Below are 23,109 nucleotides of genomic sequence, written 5' to 3'. Positions count from 1 at the left end.
ACTGGCGCCTCATGTAGACTGTTGGTGGCAGCTCAGTGTATAAAGTAGGGATGTGTTGGATATAGATGGATAGAACAGAGTGAGCCCTCACTTCCTGTGACTATTGGTTGAATGCTGGCTAAACAGGGAAGCAGCTTGAAGCTAATCGTCCGAGTATCTGCGCTACCGTCATGGTGATCAGGAAGCCGAGCCGAAAGGCAAAGCTCTCCATTTACCGGTCGACCTCTGTTCCTACCTTCACCTGTGGTGAGGGTAGGAACGAGCTTTGGGCAGTGACCGAAAGAACAAGGTCGCGGGTACAATCGGCTGAAATGGGCTTCCTCCGTAGGGGGGCTGGACTCTCACTTAGAGATCGGATGAGAAGCGCCGAGTCGAGCCGCTGCTGAGAGCAGCCAGCTCACGTGGCTCCCCGTCCGTCCACGCTCTGCGGCATTTTCCCTGCATAAAGTTTATTTTTTGTGGTAATGTTCCGGCGAAAATGGGAAAAACGTTTTTAGTGTGCGGTAAACACTTTGAACGAGACGCTTTACGGAGCGGGAGATGGATCCGCTTCTGGGTTCACTCATGCATGTAAATTCCCGTCTGTGCTTTTGCTCTTTCCAGGAGCCCTACCTCCAGTCAGCGTGCGAATGCTGCAGCTACCGTTTGGACCCTGACACCCCGGTCCGTTTCCTGAGCCTGCCGTGTGCCGACGGGCGGAGCGAGCCAGTCGTCCTGCCCATCATACATAGCTGCGAGTGCACCAGCTGCCATGGTGGGAATCCGGTTGGCTAGATTTGCATGTCCATCTGACTTGTCATTGTGAGAACGCAGCATTTGCGTGTTTACACACAGACTCGCGGCTTTGAAACGAGAACAGCATGCAAAACTAACAGGGATCTGATTCCAGGAAGTGTCTGCCCATGAATGAAACCCAGCAATACTAACAAGGCCTTTCTGTGCAGAGGTCTCCATGTCTGAGTGGGTTTTTCTCCTGCTTCCTCCCACCTCCAAAAAACATGCAATTTAGGTGAATTGTTCTCACCAATTTTCCGTAGGTGTGAGTGTGTGTGTTTGTCTTTTTTGTGTGACCTGATGTTTACCCCGATTCTCGCCTGTAGCCAACTGGGATAGGCTCCAGCAAACCGTGACCCACAAGGTGGACAAAGCGGCTGTAGACGAGACGATTGTGATCATAGATGGATGCTGGTCGGTGCTTCTGGTGTGCAGTGCTCTGTAGCGTCTACTAGTGGAGAGGTTAGAACAGGTTTTGTCCAGGGTGTGACTGCAGCGATGCTTCTTGCCCTTTTCTGTGGCATTACTAAGTCTTAAATGGGCAGGTTGACAAACACCTTTTCCCCCTGTCCTGTGATGGTCTCAAACCTGTCCTATTTGGTGGCCAATCCAAACCAGAGGATGAGCAGAAAACACTATCTGTATCAGCATCTCCTGAGGCATGTCGAGCTTCCTGAGCTGGAGCAGGAAGTACATCCTCGGCTGGATCCTGTTCTCATTACTGCGTCGAATACTGGAAACCCACTGTGTATCCATGGAACTTGTGGATCCCAGAATCCTGAAGGTCTCCACAGCGGGATCATGTTGAGTCGGGTGATGGAGCAGAGTCGGGGTCTCCCCCTGACATGGACTCTTATTTCAGAGCTTGATGAGCTCCAGGGTGCTGGGGGGGGGGGGGGGGGGCGACTCCTCTGCTGTGGCATCACTGTGCATGAAGTCGTGTCTGCATCACGCCAGCCATCATTTTTGTTGCTTTGTCTCTTCATACAATCTCTGTGACGCCCTCCACTTAGGCCTGGCTGGGACACACACACCTACAAACACACACATCCACACAACCCTCAATGAGGGACCCCCACCTGTGAAGCACTTTTGTGCTCATCCATTTGTCAATGTGGCTGATTGCTTGAGTTAATTGGATGTAGCTGCATACGACACAGAACATCACCCAGCACTTAGCCCCTCCCATCTGATGGATGCAACACAATCAATCTGTGAGGCTGCATGGCCACTGTCACACACACACACACACACACACACACACACATTAACAGTTATTATTAATTGAGTCATTTCTCACCTGATTTTGTCTCTTCTGACACACACTTCTTACAGATGGAAGACTGAAGACGACGTCCACTGATGCTGTTTCATATTATAAATGCAGCTTTCGTTTGGGTCCAGAATATCTTAAGAGGCTCTGTTGAGGCAGTAGATCTGCATCATGGATCAGGCACAGGACTGATTGTGTTTCTGTTCTTCCCAGGTGGTGACCTGTCCAGACGCTGAGCTGGTGTGTGTGTGTGTGTGTGTGTGTGTGTGTGTGTGTGTGTGTGATCACCGGCGAAGCCGAGCGTGTGAGGGCCTCCCGCTGAAGCCAGCTGACCTTTGAGATGGACAGATCAACAGACGAGTGGAAAGATGAGACCCTGGTGATTGATATTCTGCAGTGTGCAGTCCGACTGGACGCTGATCATTTTCTACTGTATATTTAAAGATATTATGAGATTATTATGCAATACAAGCAAAATGTATCACGCATTTAAACATGTTTGTAACTCTAATATATCAACAGTTATTTAACCTAGAGTTTCTGTGTTTCCAGTGTAGCTCCAGTGGGCTGGTCAGTCAACACAGGCTGTGTTCATGAGAATATTAGTATTGTTGTTGTTGTTGTTGTTTATTTCCTCCTTTCCCAAGAGTAATAATTCCTGTCAACCAATTTCAAACATGAATGAACTCCAAGTCTCATGTACAAATTCAAAAGCCTATCTTTGTAAGGTAAACCATTACATTTAAGTCCACACTGACATCAGATAACTGACATCACTATATTTTAAATAAAGATGAATTGATTACAGATTTCTTCACAGACTGTCAAACTGCCTCTCAAAGCATTATTACTAATTAGGCACGGGCGCCACACCCTGGCGTAAGGGCCTATTGTTTTAGCGACGCAGTGCGCGATGTGCAAAGAGAAGCGCTGTCCTCCTCCCTCCAACCTAATCTCATTGTGTCCAGCAGTATCCATGCCATGCCGCAAGTACGCGGCCCTTATAGTTGTTATTGCAGGGAAACACATGGAGGCCTATCCCCAAATGTCTGGCGGAGGAACAGACATTTCCGCCACCAACAGATGCGTGGCCCTCATCGAGAGCTTTCCGAAAATATATACGTGGCAGTCGAAAAAAAAAACAAAGTCTTTCTTTTTTGTTTGAATAGTTGCGTGGTAATTTTAAGTTGTGCCCTAAAGTGGTTTACGCCCTACTTAACACATCGGAGGTTTCATGTTCGCATTGGGGTTGGAGAGTCCTCCTTTGTGCCCTCCACATACGGTGTGCCTCAGGGCTCCATACTTGCCCCTCTACTCTTCTCCTTCTACCTCCTACCACTTGGGTCCATCCTGCAGAAGCACATTACGTTTCATTTCTATGCTGACGACAGCCAGATTTATGTACCACTAAAACAGGAGAATGGATACTGGACAAAGCAGCTCTTGAAGTGCATTGAGGAAGTAAAAGATTGAATGTCACAGAATTTTCTCTATTTTAATGAAAATAAGACTGACGTGTTGTTGCTTGGCCCAAAAGATAGTCATAAAAGCTACAGTGACAAACTTTGGTGTGAAGCTAGACCAGGGGTCGGGAACCTTTTTGACTAAGAGAGCCATGAAAGCAAAAGATTTGGAAATTTATTTCAGTGAGAGCCATATAATATATTTTAAACGTGAATTCAACTAAATGTCAGAATAATATGCCTCTGAACGTTACGGACTAACGTGAGCGGACCCCAGAAAGCGGAGAACAGAGACGGTGCGATGGTTGAATTTATCATTTACACCTGGAGCTGCACACAGGACGAGGGGGGGCTGGATCCCAACGTAATAATACACAGCCGAGAGAAAACCAAAAAGCAAGTGATGCCCTCTTGAAGCAAACGCAGGGCCCCGTCTTTTTCACACATTTATTCCAAAAGAAGGTCCCAGGTGAAAATACATTAAAATAGCCAGTAATCTGGAATTAAGGTGGAGCCAAACAAAGTCCACTCTTGCCACCGTGCACACAGCTGGCCACACCCACCCCTAATGGCGGGATGACGGCCTACTTTTAAAGTGGCAGTCCAGGCTCAGGGCGGAACCGTGGCAACGCGCTTCCACTTTTTCAGTGAGTTTGTACTGGTGAGTTTTGTTAATAAAGTAAAAAATAAATACATTATTATTATTATTATTTATTTTTTTTATCGGTGCGCGAGCCATATGCGATCATCAAAAGAGCCATATATGGCTCGAGATAACTGTCCAAAGTCAAACCCTTTGCTCCCCGGCATCTTTTTGAGATTTTAATTCATGCTTTATCACAAATCATTTAGATTATTGAAATGCACTGCATGTCGGGCTCCCTCTGCCATCTATCATCTATTGTACATATACAATATATTGAACTTTATTGTATATGTACAGTAGTCCCTCGATATAATGCGGTTCATCTTCCACGACCTCGCTGCTTCGCAGAGTTTTTTAATGCAATTTTGCATTTTTCTTTTTTTGCACGAACGCACATTGAACGTGTTCTGCGTCCTGATTGGCTAAGGGACTCTACTGTGCCACTGTCAATCAATCTCCTTGCGTCTCCTGTACAGTACAGAATGCGCTCGAGTATCCCAATTGACATCAGCAGCGTGATTTTGAAGTATAGTACTGTACTGTATACTATACTGTACTGTACAGTATTTGCAAGACCCACAATGCCGACAAAACGTTCTGCGCCAACAAAGGCACCTCTAGTTGCATCCAAAAGGCAGAGGAAGATGCTAACCATCGCACAAAAAGTTGTACTTCTGGACATGCTAAAGGAAGGTAAAGGTTACGGCTGTAGGGCGCCATTACGGAATAAATGAGTCTTCGGTTCGTTACATAAAAAAGGAGGAAGATAACATAAGGACGACAGCAGCAATGTGTTTTAACAAGGAAGCAAAAAGGGTTGTAACTGCCCGCAACAAGAACATCGTAAGGACGGAGGCTGCTTTAGCTTTGTGGATCAGTGACTGCAGGAAAAAGAACATTACGCTGGATACCAACATCATCCGCACAAAAGCGTTAAAGCGGCGCAAGGACGAAGAGGCGCGGTCAGAGGAACTGTGAAATACGCGCGAGTCGCAATTAATCATTTCTCATGTGTTCAACCTCGTAGGTTGATCATTAAAATTGTATTAGTTATTTCTTTTTTTTCTTTTGCTCTTTTTTCTTTCTTTTTTCTCTCTATGATCTAAGGAAGAGTAAATGAATACTGTTAACCAGAGAAGGTGACAATAGCACAGCAAACCTTCTGCTTCTCTGACTTCCAGGCTAACAGCTTCGTCTTACTCTCAAATATATACTGTGCAATAATACTAGTTGAGTCTCTCTCGCTCTCTCTCTCTGTGTGTGTGTGTGTGTGGTCCAAAGTAGTGATTGATAATTCATATTTTATTACTTCCGGCCTATTGCATCCCCTCAGGAGAAAAACATATCGCTATTCACACACATTTGCCTTCCCCGCACACCTACACACAGACACACATCCGTGGACGTGAACACACATATACATGAATCCACTTAAAACCACATAATGCCACACGTACACACAGTCCGGTTTGTGTCAGTGATGGCTTTGTTCTTCTGGACAAGAAGTCTCAGCTGATAGTAATATGTCTATACTACGACCACATGTATTGTCAAAATATTGTAGGTGTGTGTGTGTGCGCTACAGCTCTTTTTTATTTTTTTTTTAAATTATGTAATTATTTACCTGGGACCTTCTTTTGGAATAAACGTGTGAAAAATTATGTAAGACTAGGCGTAAGGGGCTATTGCTTTTGCAACGCAGAAGACAACAAGTGGACGAGCGCAGCTCGTCAACCCTCGGCATTCAACTTTGCCATGCTGTTGATGACGAATTTTATAAAATACTCTGTACAGTATGAAATAGAAAAAATATGAGTAGGTTAATATAATCATTTTTATTCTTACAAAAGTTTGTGTTTTGGTTGTGAAAAATTTAAGGAAAGGAAAGATATTTTGGAAGTTGGCTGTTTAAATACTATTTATGTGCCCCTAAATATGCAACATAAATATGGTAAAAGTTTTTTCAAAATAACACAAATTTCACAAAAGTTCCAACTCTGAATTTGAACCAATTTGGTAGAATGGCCCATATACATTATATTTACTCGGATTATGTTCTCGATCAAGGCACCTACCCCCCAACTTGGTTTTGGGGAGAGTGTTGACCGGCAGGGTGGACAAATCAGGGACCTGATAAGAGTTGATCGTCATTCCTTGGGAATCTTAGTCTACTGCTGGGAGTAATTTACAAAGGTATGTAACCTCCTGATGTACTCACAACAGACCAAGACCTCCAGAGAACAAAGAGCAGCTCCAACTGGGTCCTCAACTAGACACCCCACCTCCACGGACAGTGACAGACTTCAACACCCCCCACACTAGTCAAGCGAGAAGAGGAGAGGTCAACAAACCATAACCCTAAGAAAGCGTGGATTTTACCTGCTTGGACTGGGACATTTAATGGGCTACAGCCAACGGAAAAATACATGCACACTCGCTTGAACTGGGCTCGTGGAGGGTTGTGGGTCTGAGTGTCCAAAGTGGGCAAAGGCCAAGCTGTCTTCATTTGGGCCTTTTATACACCCTTTAGCGCCATACTATGCTTGCATTTACATTCCTTATGTAACCATGGCCCATTGAAGTCCATCTGCTTTGATGTTCCGGCAGGGTGGACAAATCATGGTGTAACGACAGATACATAAGGTTAATATTTTTTAGATAAATAAGTAATTGTATTTTGAGTTCGTGCTTTTATTTTGTTAACTGTTTTGTAAGTTTGTACTTTTGTTTTGTTAACGACTTGGTAACCGGAAGCTAAGCAACGGTAGTGCGCTGGAGAGGAGAGACGCTAGACGGAACGAGAGAGAACGACGGAAGAAATGGACTTGACATAAGGAAAGGATTGAATGTTTTTAGCATTGGTTGATTGAGGAACAAGGTAAATGTGATTGTATCTGTGTAATAGTTGTATTTAAGTATTTTAATTTTTATGGTTAAATCGTATTTTGTGGTAAGGATTGTGTGTAAATGTTAGAGTTATGAATGACAACGGTTGAATGATGGTTAACTTTATTGTGTGTTATTACTTATTTTCATAGCTCTTGCGTTGGTTAATGGATGGAAGGTCAAAATAAACCATTCAACCATCAGTTCTGACCTTTTTAAATCACCTGGATGCTACACAGGCACCCGATAGGAGTTGATCGTCATTCCTTGGGAATCTTAGTCTACTGCTGGGAGTAATTTACAAAGGTATGTAACCTCCTTATGTACTCACAACAGACCAAGACCCCAGAGAACAAAGAGCAGCGCCGATTGGGTCCTCAACTAGACACCCCACCTCAACACCCCCCACACTAGTCAAGCGAGAAGAGGAGAGGTCAACAAACCATAACCCTAAACAAGTATGGATTTTACCTGCTTGGACTGGGACATTTAATGTCCATACAGCCAGCGGGAAAAAACTTGCACACTCGCTTGAACTAGGCTCGTGGAGGGGTTGTGGGTCTGTGTGTCCAAAGTGGGCAAAAGCCAAGGTGTCTTCCTTTGGGCCTTTTATCCACACTTTAGCCGCCCAACTATGCTTGCATTTACATTCCTTATGTAACCATGGCCCTTTGAAGTCCATCTGCTTTGATCCGGCAGGGTGGACAAATCAGGGACCCGATCAGAGTTGATCGTCATTCCTTGGGAATCTTAGTCTACCGCTGGGAGTAATTTACAAAGGTATGTAACCTCCTGATGTACTCACAACGGACCAAGAACTCCAGAGAACAAAGAGCAAATCCGACTGTGTCCTAAACTAGTCACCCCACCTCAACACCCCCCACACTAGTCAAGCGAGAAGAGGAGAGGTCAACAAACCATAACCCTAAACAAGTATGGATTTTACCTGCTTGGACTGGGACATTTAATGTCCTACAGCCAGCAGGAAAAAACTTGCACACTCGCTTGAACTAGGCTCGTGGAGGGGTTGTGGGTCTGTGTTTCCAAAGTGGGCAAAAGCCAAGCTGTCTTCCTTTGGGCCTTTTATCCACACTTTAGCCACCCAACTATGCTTGCATTTACATTCCTTATGTAACCATGGCCCTTTGAAGTCCATCTGCTTTGATGTTCCGGCAGGGTGGACAAATCAGGGACCCGATCAGAGTTGATCGTCATTCCTTGGGAATCTTAGTCTACCGCTGGGAGTAATTTACAAAGGTATGTAACCTCCTGATGTACTCACAACGGACCAAGAACTCCAGAGAACAAAGAGCAACTCCGACTGTGTCCTAAACTAGTCACCCCACCTCCACGGACAGTGAGACCTCAACACCCCCCACACTAGTCAAGCGAGAAGAGGAGAGGTTAACAAACCATAACCCTAAACAAGTATGGATTTTACCTGCTTGGACTGGGACATTTAATGTCCTACAGCCAGCAGGAAAAAACTTGCACACTCGCTTGAACTAGGCTCGTGGAGGGGTTGTGGGTCTGTGTTTCCAAAGTGGGCAAAAGCCAAGCTGTCTTCCTTTGGGCCTTTTATCCACACTTAAGCCACCATACTATGCTTGCATTTACATTCCTTATGTAACCATGGCCCTTTGAAGTCCATCTGCTTTGATGTTCCAGCAGGGTGGACAAATTTAAGTTTAAGATTGGCTGTGGCGAAACCCCAACTTCAGGGGATGGACTTATCGACCGACAAAGAAACGACGAAGAGGACGTTGTTCCATTTGGACCTGGGACACACAAAAGGCATATGGCCGAACATCAGTGCTGATTTTCCGAATCCAACTGTAGCTGATTTGTTGTTTATATAAATGTTGAAACTTTACCTACATTCTCTTCATTGACTATGGAAGAGGGTTTAGAAAAACCCTAACAGAGGTGTCCTCCATCTGGTCGCTGGGGTCTCCAGTCGGTATTCGGTACTGATGTTCCTGTGCACGATGCCCGCAACCTGGTTGTGTCGTTCCATGTATGCCTGTGCCTGCCAGCATCTTCCACCTGCTGTGATGTGTGCACTGTCTCAGGTGCTTCTTTGCCCAGCCTGCACCTTTTATTGATGTATTCTTGGAGGGCTGTCGTTTCATCCTGGATATGGGTTCTGATGCTCACTCCTCTGCCTCCTTCCTTCCTTTTTGTGTACAGCCTCAGGATGCTGAACTTACGGTGAAACCCTGCATGCATTGTAAGGAGCTTTCTTGTCTTGATATCGGTAGCTTGTATCTTTTCCAGTGGCCACAATATTATACCAGTTGGGTATCTGATTACTGGTAGGACAGCTGTTAATGGTCTGGATCTTATTCTTGCCATTAAGCTGACTCTGTGTGTGTCCCCGGTCCGAACGGACCACTTCCGGTATGCTATCTTGTAGCCCAAGCTAGCGTACCGGAGTTTAACAGCATAAATTTCCATTGCTATGCAGATGACACACATTTATACCTGTCAGTTCAGCCAGACAAAGTTGATCAGTTGGTTAGACTTCAGACGTGCCTTAAGGACATTAACTCCTGGATGACCGAGAACTTCCTGTTATTAAATCTAAATAAAACTGAGGTTCTGGTTCTTGGGCCAAAGCATCTCAGAAATGTTTGTTCTAGTGTTGTAGTTGAACTAGATGGCGTCTCAGTGTCCACCAGCACCACTGCCAAGAATCTGGGTGTAATCTTTGATCAGGACCTGTCCTTTCAGTGATGATTTTTTATCCAAAAGTCATGACACCAAAATTTGGATCCAATAAATAAATAGTCAGCTGGGATCGGCTCCAGCAGCACCAGTGACCCACAAAGTGGATAAAGTGGCTGTCTGGTGTGGATTGGGAAGTTCGGCGTTATGACGTGTGTCAAATGAGTTTTATACCAAGCTATTGATTTGTAAACATGTATTGATAAAATATCAGTTCTGTAACAACAGCACCGAACTGTATAGAGCAGGGGTGTCAAACTCATTTTCTCCGAGGGCCACATCAGCATTATGGTTGCCCTCAAAGGGCCAGTTGTAAATGTAACATTGTGTAAATGTAACTAAATGTAATGTAATGTAAATAAATGTAACTACTCCTTAACGTGCTGCTAAATAACTGTATTTACTCCTACATACTTAATTAAATTATAAATATTACATATGCAATTGCATAGTTCTAAAAATATATCAATACCATACTGCTGTAAAAATATCCGCCGAGGTTATGTAATCACCAGCGTCTGTCTGTAATTTGTTCTTCAATATCTCCATTGATTATTGACCGATATTTAGGGAATTTAACACAGTCATGTAGGGTGGGGGGCTCTATCTCACCACTGAATATCATCTGGGTCGGATCCAGAATGGAGTCAGCAACAAATATTTAATTTTAACATTAAAACCCCATTTACAGATTAAAATCAGTTACAAATACACATCAACTCTGATTCACTTTTACTTTTCAGCATTTTACAAAAACAAATGTCTGCACAAAGCTCTTGCGGGCCACAAAAAATGACGTGGTGGGCCACATTGGCCCCCGGGCCTTGAGTTTGACACATATGGTATAGAAGCTCAGGTGTAATTCCCATCACCCCTCCTGAGTAGGAAAGGGTTAAAGCAGTCCAGCCCGGCAGAGCGCACAGCGAGGAGGAGGAGGAGGAGGACACCTCACGTCGGACGGATGAAGCTGCGTGCCGCTCCGCTCTTGTTAAACACGCTCAGAGGAATGAGATGGGGATGATATCCAAGCGACAAAGGCGCATCCCCGCGCCCTGACGGGCTCCCACGACGTTCCCCGGAACGCGCGCCCGGTCCGCTTCACCTGAACGGAGCTCCGCTGTGTGTGCGCGAGCCCGAGACCAGGAAGACCCTCACCCATTTGACAGGCGAACCTCCCCTCAGGAGACAGAAACAAGCGCCCGGCTCTGTTTTCCCGTGCGTGCAGCGCGCCTCCTGTGCACAAGGAGCCACACGCCTTTCGCGTCTGTTACCAACTTGGGCAAACTTTGGCCCCCGGATTACAGCCAGTGTTGAGTCTCTATGAGATAAAAGTCCTGTCGGGTCTGAGACCAAGGTTCCAGGGGCCACCCCAGCGAAGATGCCGGTCCGGAGGGGCCACGTGGCTCCACAGAACACCTTCCTGGACACCATCATCAGGAAATTCGACAGTCAAAGTATTTATTTATTTGTTTGTTTGTTTGTTTGTTGTGCTTTTTCTGACACCGATGCCGCTTTTATTAATGGGTTTGTTGTCAAGATGCAGGATGACATTTAATGTGAATTTATAACCATGAACATCAAACAGCGTTTTACTCTTTACTGAATAATTGACTTTATAATATATTAACTGAAGGCCGCCGTGTTCGTTTACGAATGGTTTCTCCAGTGGGAAATCAGTCCGGCGCTCGTCCTCCCAATGCTTGTGCGACTTCCTCTGAAAAGCCACGACAAGAAAACAAACTCAAATCGATGAGTCTGCAGTAAATGATCTGCCACAAACACAAATAATACGTTGAAGCTAGATAACTTTCCATGGAGCTCAGGGACATGAAATTCGAGGCTGTCTATATTTAAAGAACACAGGCTTCATCCATCCTCCCCCCCCCCCCGCGGCACCGTTATCGCTGATACAAATCTTTCACGGCTTCTTTTTCCGTCTCTGAACGTGTGACATGACTCCAAATTTGGCTCGGCTGCATCAAAGGGCATCTTTCCTTTGGAAATTCACCTCAGGGCGAATGAGGGCGTGGGAATGCGTGGAAAGTGTGAATGTAACTGGTGTGAATGACATTTGTGTTAGACTGAAGTAGTTTGTAAGCCCCCCCCCCCGAGATCTGTCCATGTGAGCTGAGTGGGAGGCTTGAAATCGCTCTACCTCCACGGTGAAGACGGAGCGCTTCACCGGCTGCTGAGGATCAGCGTTTCATTTCTCGCTGCGCAGGAGCTTTAAGCAAGTGGAGAAGATTGACCGGAGCTCTTTAGCGAGCTTCTGGAGAGAGGCTGTTCCTGCGGTCCAGCTGAATAACTGACAGTGAAGTTGGGAAGCTGACTCTAATCCTGCAGTTATTTTCGAACTGACCCTGCAGAGGTGAACATTTTCTCCCACTGACAGCCTCTTCTGCAATGATCGTCTGTGTTCCTCAGAGCCGATTTGCTTTGTTGCATGATGTAAGACTTTTCCTTTACTATAGACGAACTTCAATGCTGCAGGGGACTGCGTTTTAACCAATGAGTGGAGGCCACTGCTGGACACGGAGGAGCATCACCGGATAAAAGCAGTCGTTCTGATCTGTGTCGGGAATTCAAACTGAGGATAATTTGTCTGAAACACCCTCATCAATATGTTCTCAATGTATCTATCTGAGGAGTTTGTACGTTCTCCCCGTGTCTGCGTCGGCTTTCCTGTTTCCTCCTGCCCCCAAAAACATGCAATTTAGGTCAATTGGCTGAATTGTGTCCATTGTGTGTGAGTGTGTGCGTGACCGGTTGTCTGTCTGTGTGTGGCCCTGTGATGTGCTGCATGGCCACACGTTCGGGGTGTCACACACGTCTGCCCAATAACAAGCTGGGATAGGCGGCAGCAACTCCCGTGACCTGCAGAGCAGGAGAATGAATGAATGAATGAATGAATGAATGCGGGTCATCAGTGACTGTGGTCATCGTTTGAATCCCCTCTGAAAGATGAGCCCACTCCTCTCCGAGCCAAATATTCGTTTGGCGGGGGCTTCACAGAGAAGTGAAATCTCCCTCATTGTCATGGAGGCTGGTGAATTGAATATCAGCAGTAATCAAGGGGAAGTTACGCATCCTGTTCATGCAGAAACCAGGTCAGAACGTGGGGGTGTAAGAAGCTGCTCATATAGACAGCGTAGCTTACAGTTAATGGACATCAGGGTCCGGACACTTGATGCTCAGCCAGAGAGAAGAGAGTCATCACAAGACAGACAAAAACTTTGAATGTGCTTCAGACTGCAGCGTTTTAATCACTCCATTCCCAAACTGTTTTTATAAACCCCCAAAAATGATTTTCGCAATAAACCACAGAGCATCGCTCCTCTAATACTTCAGTAAACACCGTTTAGGATCAACTGCTGCCGGGTTTTAGCTCCACAGAGGAGGATCTATCAGTGATGAACATTAAAATGCTGCTTCAATAATGATTGTTATAAAGCTTAATATTTCTACGAGCTATTTACAGAACAATAAAGAACAAATTAAACAAAATAACATCTTAGATGTTTCTTCTTTTGTTAATAGAGATTAGATGGTACAGTTGTGTATTCTGCCTAGTGCTGTCAAGCGATCTTTTTTTTTTAGCAATAAATTAATTATGATCTGTAATTAATTAATCTCTTTTTAATTTCACTGAAAAATTGCAGAGAAAAGCCCTGAACTTGATGTATTTTCATTTAAATTCATGACATTATTGTGGCAGATCTAAAGATTAACAAAGAGTAGCTTTAGAAAGTCAATTATTGTTTGACTTGAATCAGAAAACTTTATTGATCCCAGAGGGAAATTCCATTCCAACAGATGCAGTCCCATCATTTAAACTCTGCTGTGTTTGCAGAATGTCTGTTTCTCTTTTCTCCGTCGTGCACCTTTCTGGTTTTGTTCATCACCGTCTTCCTGCTCGGAGCGTTCTATGACGCGTCACTGGACGCAGGTTTGCAGCACCTCCTGTTAACCCTTCGTCTTCCACCATGTTTACCGGCCTGCAGGTCATCGCTATCAACCTGGCGAGTACATTTGTCAGCCCGTCGGTCCTGGACTTGCTCATAGCGGGGGCGTCTCCTCCAGTTTAGTCTACACTTTGTCAGGAGATGATCTGATTTCAAACTGAACTGGTGCGCATCAAACTGAAATCAGAGGCTGCAGTAAAGCTGAAACTTTCTGTATAACAATGAAATATGATCCAGGAAGTCCAAGATTCAATTCCATTGTTATTATACAACCCAAATTTGTGCTCTGTGATGCAGCAGAAGCCTCCCAGCCACAGATGAGGACCAGAAATGTTCTGGGCGTTTCTGAAACATGCTGCAGAGCCTTCCTCTCCCAGTCCAAAACGGGATGCAGTCGGTCAGGATGCTTATTACCCTTGCCGAAGGGGAGGCGAGGGTATTGCAATTGGGTGCGTTTGTTTGTTTGTTTGTCTGTCCGAGCGCATAAGTCAAAAACTAGTAACCCAATCGACTTGAAATTGTTACACAAGCAAGGTTCTGTCCGTGGCTCGGTCCTCCCCGAGAATGGCGTTGATCCGGATCTGGATTCAGATTCTAAAATTATTTTTACATCTAGAATTGTGCCTGTGCTGTAAACTGTCACTTTAAGAGGGAGGGACACGAATGGCATGATGGGAAAAAGAGTCCAGAAAGTGTCTTGTAGTACGTTCCGGAGCAGCAAGCTAGAGCAGGTTTGGCTCCTCTGATCCGGAAGCCCTGTTTACTGTCTCACAAGATCGAATAGTCGATTGGAGGCGGGGTCTGCAATCTCTGATTGTCGTTTTCTAGTTAGTCATGTGGTTGTCATGGTCACAAGGTTGTTTGGAACAAATTAAAACTTGTGTGATGTGACAAAATTTAAACTTTCTAGGTAGATACGCTTTTGTTTTGGACCCCTCTGTGTTGGTCCCCTGTAGAGCCCCTCGTAGGTCCTATTTAGTCAGATAAGGGGGGCACAGCAGTTATGTCATCTGACCAGAGCCACATATTATACACTTTCTCCACAAGTTAACGCAGTTCTCACACACTTATATGAAATATCTGTGACAGTCTTTGGTCAAAATAGCAAACAGATGCTGCAGGACATCGTCCCTCAGTTCTGTCTCAAGGTCTGTCAGAAAAGCCTCTGGAAACGAAACTGAAACTAAGTTCACTGCGTACACGCAATGAATGTGCATGCACATCTTTCACGTTCGCCCTCTGTGACATCACAGGGGGAGATATTTCTTCCAGATGCATTTGCAGTAGGTGATTACAGAACTACACAAACTATGCAGGATTGACTGGTTGGTTTATTTAGCTGTTTTTGGATTGATAAGGACCCAAAATCACCATAATAGTGTAGAAACATAGGAAAAGTGAGTTTTTCATAATATGTCTCCTTTAAGATGCAGTTGTGTCACGGCCCAAGGCAGGTCAAGAATCAAGAATCAAGAATCAAGAATGTTTATCGTCATTCAAACACTCTCATGAAAGAACGAAAAACAGCTCGAGACGCACCACAAACAGTCACCAAAACAGACACTCATTAATTCAACGTAAAACGCTCTGGAATACATACACATTAAAAAAGTGATTGCACCGATCCCCAGTAGCAGCATCCAATATAACAAAATTAGTCCGACAAGGAAGCAGCGATTATGACCTCAGAGTTATCCACTGTTCACAACTCTCAACGGTAAGAACTCAAATGCGCGACAGTCGAGTGGGAATCCAAAATCAGACTTTATTTTCAGTTACCAGGTAGTCAGTCCAGATCAGCAGACAAAGCAGGGTAGGGGCAAACACAGAGACAGTTTGTGAAGGCTCCATCATTTTGTTCTTAACTATCAAACGCACCAGAAATGAAACAGGCGGACTCTAGACTTCTTTTTCCTTTTCCACACGGACCAACATGGTCCAGCGCACACTTCCTCATACCTGTTTCCGCTTCCAGGTTCACTTTTATTGACAAAGGTCATGGCTCCTCCCATTGACCCTAGTGACATCATAGTATCTTCAGAGTGCACAACATCGCTGCCCACCAGATGGGGCTGTTCTTTTCCAATAACAGTTACGAAACATATGGAAATATATAAACGATTCTATCACAGTTCCAGGGATCGGGCAAAGGTCATACACCGGTCGTCTAGGACGATCAGGCAGACAGATCCGAAGGAGCAGGCGAGCACAGTTCCAGGAATCAGGCAGGTGCAGGACGAGTGCTGGAAGGCATAGGATCATGTCACTAAACAATCCGGCAAGGGTGTGGTGTCTGAGGTGAGTGTTTGTGGAGTCCGGGCTGATGAGAGATGTGTTGCAGGTGGTGACAGGAGCACAGGTGACGGGAATGAACTGATTCCAGGGGGAATCTGAGCAGGCCGGGGAAGTTGGTGTGGAAAGGGCACAGGCCTGCCTCAAGCTGTGACAAGTTGTTTGTTTTGTAAGTACGAGTACGATCCGAGTTACGACCGAGATCGGTTCGGACCACGTGGTTGCAAGTCAGAATGGGTGTAAGTCGGCCAAGTACAAAATGGCCGACACGAGGGATATGGGGCGACGGTGGCGCAGGTGGTGGAGCGGGTCGTCCTATGATCGAAAGGTTGGCGGCAGAGGTGGAGCTAGACTTTTTAAAAAGGGGTGGCCAAAGGGTGGCAAGGGATTTTTTGAGGGAGTCACATACAAAGCGAATCAAATTATAATTATTTCGATTTCGAATGCAACATATTCAGAATATATTAAAATTGTTTATTTAACAAAATGTACATAATTGTATATTTTACAAAGTATGTAAATAAAGTGCACTTTGCAGCTACAAAACAAGAACTCACGCTGCTCTATGGACAAATCAAGTCCATTATTAAACAAAATGAGATGCAAACAGGAAGCACTGAACACAACAAGAACTCTTTAACATAGCCTTTGTGACCTTCATCCATGTCAAGGTCACATTAACACATTCAAAAAAGCAATTCTTCTGCAAACAGTTTCACAGATTCCTCCAAATGTAGAGCGCCTGCCCTTCTGGACTACACTGAGTATTCCTCGGTGACTCAACCGGCCGTCAGCCACGGTCGTTCTCTGGTGAGTTCTTATTCATCTAAGAGCAGAAAATCTTCTCTCACAAGATGCTGTGCTAACTGGAATTACAATTGAAATTTTACCCAGCCTATAGAGTTCATGAAAAACCTCTTTATATGGATCCAAAAACACAACAAAATGCATCAGATTTGCTGGTTTCTTTCCACTTCGCTCCTTTCTTTGCAGAAGAAGGTTAGCGCTGTCAGTTGTGCCGCCCCACAACTTGTAATAACTATTAAACGATTATTACACAAATATCTACGTGTAACCGGTGTGGTTTACTTCTGCGTTGTGTATTATTTGCTCTGTCGTGGTGGGGAAAGTGGACTCGGGACACAGCGGGATCTTGGGGGGGCGACACCCATTTATTTCTGGCAGGATATAAAAGTAGAATAAAATAAAATTAGCCCCAAAAGTCATCCAGCCCCAATCTTCCTCGACATGAGGTGTTCATGAGAGGGACAATGAGAAAATAAACATACCTGGCAGGATATAAAAGTAGAATAAAATAAAATTAGCCCCAAAAGTCATCCAGCCCCAATCTATGAAACATACACAAAATCGACAAACATAACAGTAAAATATATAGTTAATCACAACATAGGATACAAATAAATGCTAAAATGAAGATAAAAATAACTTTTAAATAGACGATGACAACAGACACTAAAATAGCCTACCTTCCTCGACATGAGGTGTTCATGAGAGGAAGCGGAAGGGGCGGGGCCCGCGTTTTTATAGCGGAGCCTCCAGAAAACCAAAGAAGAAGGTCGGAGGACTAAACCAAAATACAGGGCGATTAAATAAAATACAAATGCCAGGCAACTAAATCAAATTACATAAATACATTTCGAAATATTTACATTAAAATATAGAACAAAAACACAAAGACTAAAATAACCAGTCTTTGTGACAGGCACTGGCCCACAACTTATCAGGATTTAACCAGGCCACAACAACCATTACATACGCACACACATTTGTTGAAGTTGCGGTGTCAATAATTGCTTCTGTCCACATTTTTCTAAAAAAATTCCAGAATCCAGGGTTCTGTGCCGAAGCAGTTTTGAAGACTTCGTTGCCTCGTTTGCTAGCTTCTCTCCACATAATTATGACGCATAGTGGACTTGGTGCATGAGTCACCTGTTTATAAAGCCGTGTTTTAAGTGTAACTCCTGGTTTGTCTGTTAAAAGAAGTTTTCTCTTTTTGGAGGTCATCGGCTCCTCTGCTTTCTCCTCAGCTGGCCTTTTACCTTTTGCATAGAAACTCTCCAAAGATGTTTTGTTTTTTCCCACTCATTTCTGCTAGTTTACGGGCTTATTTTGAGTAACGTATCACGTGACCAAGAAGATTCACATTGGAGAAAATCCGGTTGTTTTTCAAAGCGAAATACCTGTCAGACTAATAATTATGGAGCCCCATAGGGGACATGAGGAGGAGGGAAAAAAATCCTGACCTAGTTTGTCGGGATCCCACAATACCTTTTCGGAATTCCGACTTTATCCCGTGAAACTTGTTTTCTTTTTTTTGTTAGCAATACTGCTGTGCTAACCATTTGTTTACTTCCGGGTCAAAATGGACGATGCGACGTGGAAATTATGGGAAAACTTCATAGAGTTTTATTTTGAGATTGTCTGAACATATAAGGACATACGAGCTCTTCTTAACAGCAACAGCGAGAGGCATTTAAAGCGGATTTTGCACATGAAAGGATTGTCACTCCATAAAGAGTAATCTGCTCTTTTGTTGTCTGCGTCACCAAGAAGTTTCACGGAATTCCGTGATATTTTCTCGGAATCCCGATTTATGAAGTCGGAATTCGGAAAAAGTATTAGGGGATCCCAACAAACCTCTCCTAAAAAAAATTCCCTCCTCATGTCCCCTAAGGGGCTCCGTAAATAATCAATATGACATAAATTATAGAAATAATGTATTCTTATTCCGGGCATTTCCCTCTGATGTGTAGTTGCCAGCTATAGTTCATGATAGGCATTGCGCGTAGGTCGTGAGTACGGGCGGTACGTGTTCCTCATTCCTGATGACATCATGCAGGTCATAAGGTCATCTTATTTGGCTCCGGCCAAACTTAGCCAGAGCCTTTCTGTGCCATGCTGGCTAATGGAGGCAGACTAATTTGGCCCTCACAGAGAATGCATAGGGCCAGCACATGCACTTTGAATTCCTTTTGGACAGAATAAATCTAACTGGCTTTTAGAAAATGCTGATTGACCTGTCTTGCCCTGACAGCGCCAGCTCAGGCTCTTTATTCTTTTCTGACTCTGGAGCTGATGCTTTGTCATTCAGACCTCTCTGTTCTGACCTCATGTTGTGTTGTACACTGAATAACCTGAACATAGAGATTGTGTCCCTCCCTGAAAACAAGCATTAACACATTTCACCTCAGTATGCGGTCACAGCAGCCTATTGGATAATGTGTTATTGTCTGTTTGCTGCTCCTAAGAGAAGACCTTGCCCAATTACAAGCCTGAAAGTCACTGTCCTCCAGGGAGGATGCTGCCATTCTACAGCTGAAATACAAACACATTGTTTCCATAGCAACCACCCATCTGACTCCCCCTCCCACACACACACCACGGGAAAAGGTGCCGTACTAAATTGCAGGTCATTTTAATTCTGCGTCTTCTGAAAATAAATGGGAATATTAACTGTTAGAAAAGAATGGCTTCACTAATAACGAAGGGTTGGAGAAGCTTTTTGAACTTTAAATCCGAGAACTGATTAATGAATATAACAAAGGTTAGCTATAAAATGAGGAATAAATATAGAGGAGGAAAATGTGCTGCATGTTTTAAGCCTGATCTTATTATCAGAGCTCAAGGTGAACCATCATTGACAGATAATCCGCTTTCAAATGGACACAGTTCGTTTGGTGTCATTCCCCCATAAACCATCACTCTAATTGAAATACTCCAAACAACATCAAACATTCATTATTAATCCACAGATAACAATTGTTTATTTTTATTTAAGTCTGATTGGCCACTCAAAGTGCCACCCTATAATCCTTAAGCATGATTGGCTATCTATTCAAGTCTGAGGCTGGACCTTCATTAGTACCAAATGATAAGCGTTTTTGAACGCACATTGTTTTTGTTAAAAGTAGGTAACACTTAAGGAGTGTGACTGAATGGAGTATATTTCATACCTGTACTCAGAACCCATTAAAGGCGTACAAATCATCTGGCGGCCGTAAGTAGGACCGAGGGGGGGGGGTTACAGATTTCACCGTACTAATTTCCACAGAACGGCGTACTGCTCAAAAAAACGATTTTCCCGTACGAAAATACAGGAAACAAGTATTAGGTGACGGGTATGATACTTATTTGGATGTTAGATACACTCATTTAAGTATCTTTGCATAAAAGCATTAGTTTAAATAATTTCATTAAATTGTTATTAAAAAATTTTATGACTGCATTTTAAAATCAAATATTTAGGAAACCTCAGGAAACTTTTCCAGTTTAATGATGGACAAAATAGGTTTGATTATTGGAAATGATATGTTATTGCTATCTGTGTGTGTTTTTAAACATGCACACATACTTCATGCCATTCATGCGGAAGGCAGGACCTTATTTGGGCCACCCCCTCATCATAGTCTCGATCAGGGGTGGGCAAATCACTGGACTAACCACTATACCAACTCAGCCACAGCCGCGGAACCATGACCAACCGGAACCGAGCCGGGACCGAAGTCGCAGCCTGTGTCACCACCACGTGTGGCCGGACCCAGATTCGTCAGACCAACGGTTGCGTCTGAATTACCCAGGTGCGGCCGTGCATCGTCCCCGGAGGAAATTCGTGAAGGTAAGAACTTTCGAGCAAGATGAACGAACGTGTTTATTTGTTTCATTTTTCTAAAGAAACAAACGAAGGACAAAATGACAATCAAACCAATGCTTTTTACACTGATGAACGAAAACGCCGTAGATTGGCACTAAAGCGTCTTTAGAGCCGAACACTTATCTTACGTAGACATCGTGGGAACGTTAGCGTGGGAACGTTAGCATTGGAACGTTAGCGTGGGAAGTCCGGTTTTTTTGAGTTTAGCGATCAAAATGAGCCGTTTAGAGTCGTGTCTCAAAGCATCTGATAGTTAAGTTAGTCTTTGATAGATAAAATCCCCCCCTCCCACACAAACACACACTTCAGTCCATGCCACATGAACACCATTTTGTTTGATGTCATAATGATGTGAAGGAGTTTTCCGTTTACAGGTCTTGCATCCAGCAGAGATGAAGTTTCTGAATCCGACTGGCAGCCGAAGCAGTTCCCTTCACTGCGACCTCTGGACCTCAGAAAGCTACAGCGGAGGTGGATTCAGACCTGCCAGCTGATCCCACATGTTGCTAAACGGATCAAACTCCATGCTGCACAGTACTTTGATGCACAGCCTGAGAGTCTGCCTCATAGCCGAGCTAAAGCGTGGACATCGGTGTCCCAAAAATGTGCTCTTGTTGTGTCCCATTACACAAGGGAATGTTTTGTTTCTTACCAAACTAAGTTGGACTACTTTGTGGACATTTGAAAACACACACACACACACGTGATTTGTTCTAGCTGTAACAGAAAAAAAAAGTTCATTTTTTTTGGTCAAATGTTGACGTTTGATGGGTTTTCTTTTGTAAATAAATGTGTTATTTCAACATCAAAAGCTCTTTCTCAGTGTTGTTTTTAATGGTTTTCTTGAAGTGTTGAGATGTTTGATCTGTCATTTAAAAAAAATACTAGAGTCGGCGATCTGCTTGAAATGTTTCTCTGCACAAAAAGCTCGTTTTCTCAGGTTTTGGTTGAAAACTTGTGAATTTGGTTAATTCTGCCTCTCTTCAAAGGCCAAGAAGTCCAGAAGTCCAGAACACACTCTTTATTCCTAATGAAAGACGAGACTTTGATCTTTCATTTAATCGTTTTTTTTGTACACATAGTCTTGTAAAATAGGGCAGCATGATCGAAAACTGCTGGCAATCTGGGGGATGGCTACGCTAAACATGGCTGGCACTGAATGAGTTAATGATATAATTTGGACAAATTCGGCAGGCCGGATTAAAAAGCCCGACGGGCTGTATCTGGCCCATGCCTGGTCTAGATACAATATGTCAAACAAATGCACCTCTTTCTTCTTTCTGAGTCGTCTTTGATAAAAACCATCAGATCTTTGCTGGAGCCGGCAGACAACAGAAGGACAAAGAAACAGGACATTTTCACATAACTGGTTGACAGAGAAAAGAAGGATGTTTATTTTTGTCCTTTATTTAGTCAGAAATATGCAAATATTGTTTACACATCTGTCACATAGTCGTCTTCAGAACCAGGCTCATTTGGAGCAGTTTATAATCCAGCAAATGATGCTTCATACAACGGTTGGAGTAACACAGCTAACTGGATTTCTTTTATTTTACAAACAAACAAAAAAAGTTTTACCTTGTAAGCAGAGTACATGAGAGATGTTGAAGAAGCTCAGAAAGAAGTTTCAGGTGGGAGAGTGTCATTGGTAGGTCTAACAAAAAATGAATTCGAGTTAACATGATTTTTATTTTACCATTTGACTTTAGTTTACAAAAGATGTCTTTGATAAAAAGACATTTTGTTAGTGTCTGAATGATTTCACAACTACGCTTCCATCCTCCACCGCTCATGGGGCCAGGTTACGAGGGCAACAGTCTCAGCAGGGATTTCCAGACTCCCCCCCTCTTCAAGCGGGATCCTGAGGCGTTCCCAGGCCAACCGAGACACATAGTCTCTCCCGCATGTCCTAGGTCTTCTCCGAGGCCTCCTCGCAGTGGGCATGCCCGAAACACCTCCCCAGGAAGGCGTCCAGGGGGAATCCGAAATAGATGCCCCAGCCACCTCAGCTGACTCCTCTCGATGTGGAGGAGCAGCGGCTCTACTCCAAGTCCCTTCATGTTGACTGAGCTCCTCACCCAGTTTCCAGGAGTTGAAATCCTGTGGTCCCCAAAGTAGACCCCCTCCGGGTCTTGGCTGCACATAGACATTTTGTCCATAAAGATTATGGACAAAATGAACCAGTGAAAGAGGACAGCCCTGCCAGAGTCCAACATATAGGGACCGGAAAGCCCTCAGAAAAGGACCCTGGACCCCATACTCCCAAAGCAACCCTCACAACATACTACGAGGGATGTGGTAAAATGCCGTCTCCAAATCCACAAAACACATGAGATTATTTGGGCAAACTCCCACGAACCCTCGAGCACCCGATGGAGGTTGCAGAGTTTGTCCAGTGTTCCACGACCGGGACG

At 44.2% G+C, this 23,109-nt stretch overlaps 2 protein-coding genes across 2 annotated transcripts in view; both read left to right on the top strand.

Annotated features, from left to right (window-relative positions):
* The window catches only part of sspo (SCO-spondin), an 89,816-nt gene extending 87,533 nt beyond the window's left edge, over positions 1–2,283 (top strand). Inside the window, 2 exon segments of the mRNA XM_068747943.1 lie at positions 604–754; positions 2,261–2,283. Of these exon segments, the coding sequence (XP_068604044.1) occupies positions 604–754; positions 2,261–2,283 (174 nt within the window).
* An 8,864-nt stretch (positions 2,284–11,147) lies between these two features.
* Positions 11,148–23,109, top strand: part of kcnh2b (potassium voltage-gated channel, subfamily H (eag-related), member 2b) — a 160,206-nt gene continuing 148,244 nt past the window's right edge. Inside the window, exon 1 of the mRNA XM_068747953.1 lies at positions 11,148–11,223. Within this exon, the coding sequence (XP_068604054.1) occupies positions 11,148–11,223 (76 nt within the window). The remainder of the gene's footprint in view (positions 11,224–23,109) is intronic.

The sequence above is a fragment of the Brachionichthys hirsutus genome, chromosome 14, assembly GCF_040956055.1.
Source record: "Brachionichthys hirsutus isolate HB-005 chromosome 14, CSIRO-AGI_Bhir_v1, whole genome shotgun sequence".
Lineage (NCBI taxonomy): Eukaryota > Metazoa > Chordata > Actinopteri > Lophiiformes > Brachionichthyidae > Brachionichthys > Brachionichthys hirsutus.
This window is presented reverse-complemented; position numbering and strand designations above follow the sequence as displayed.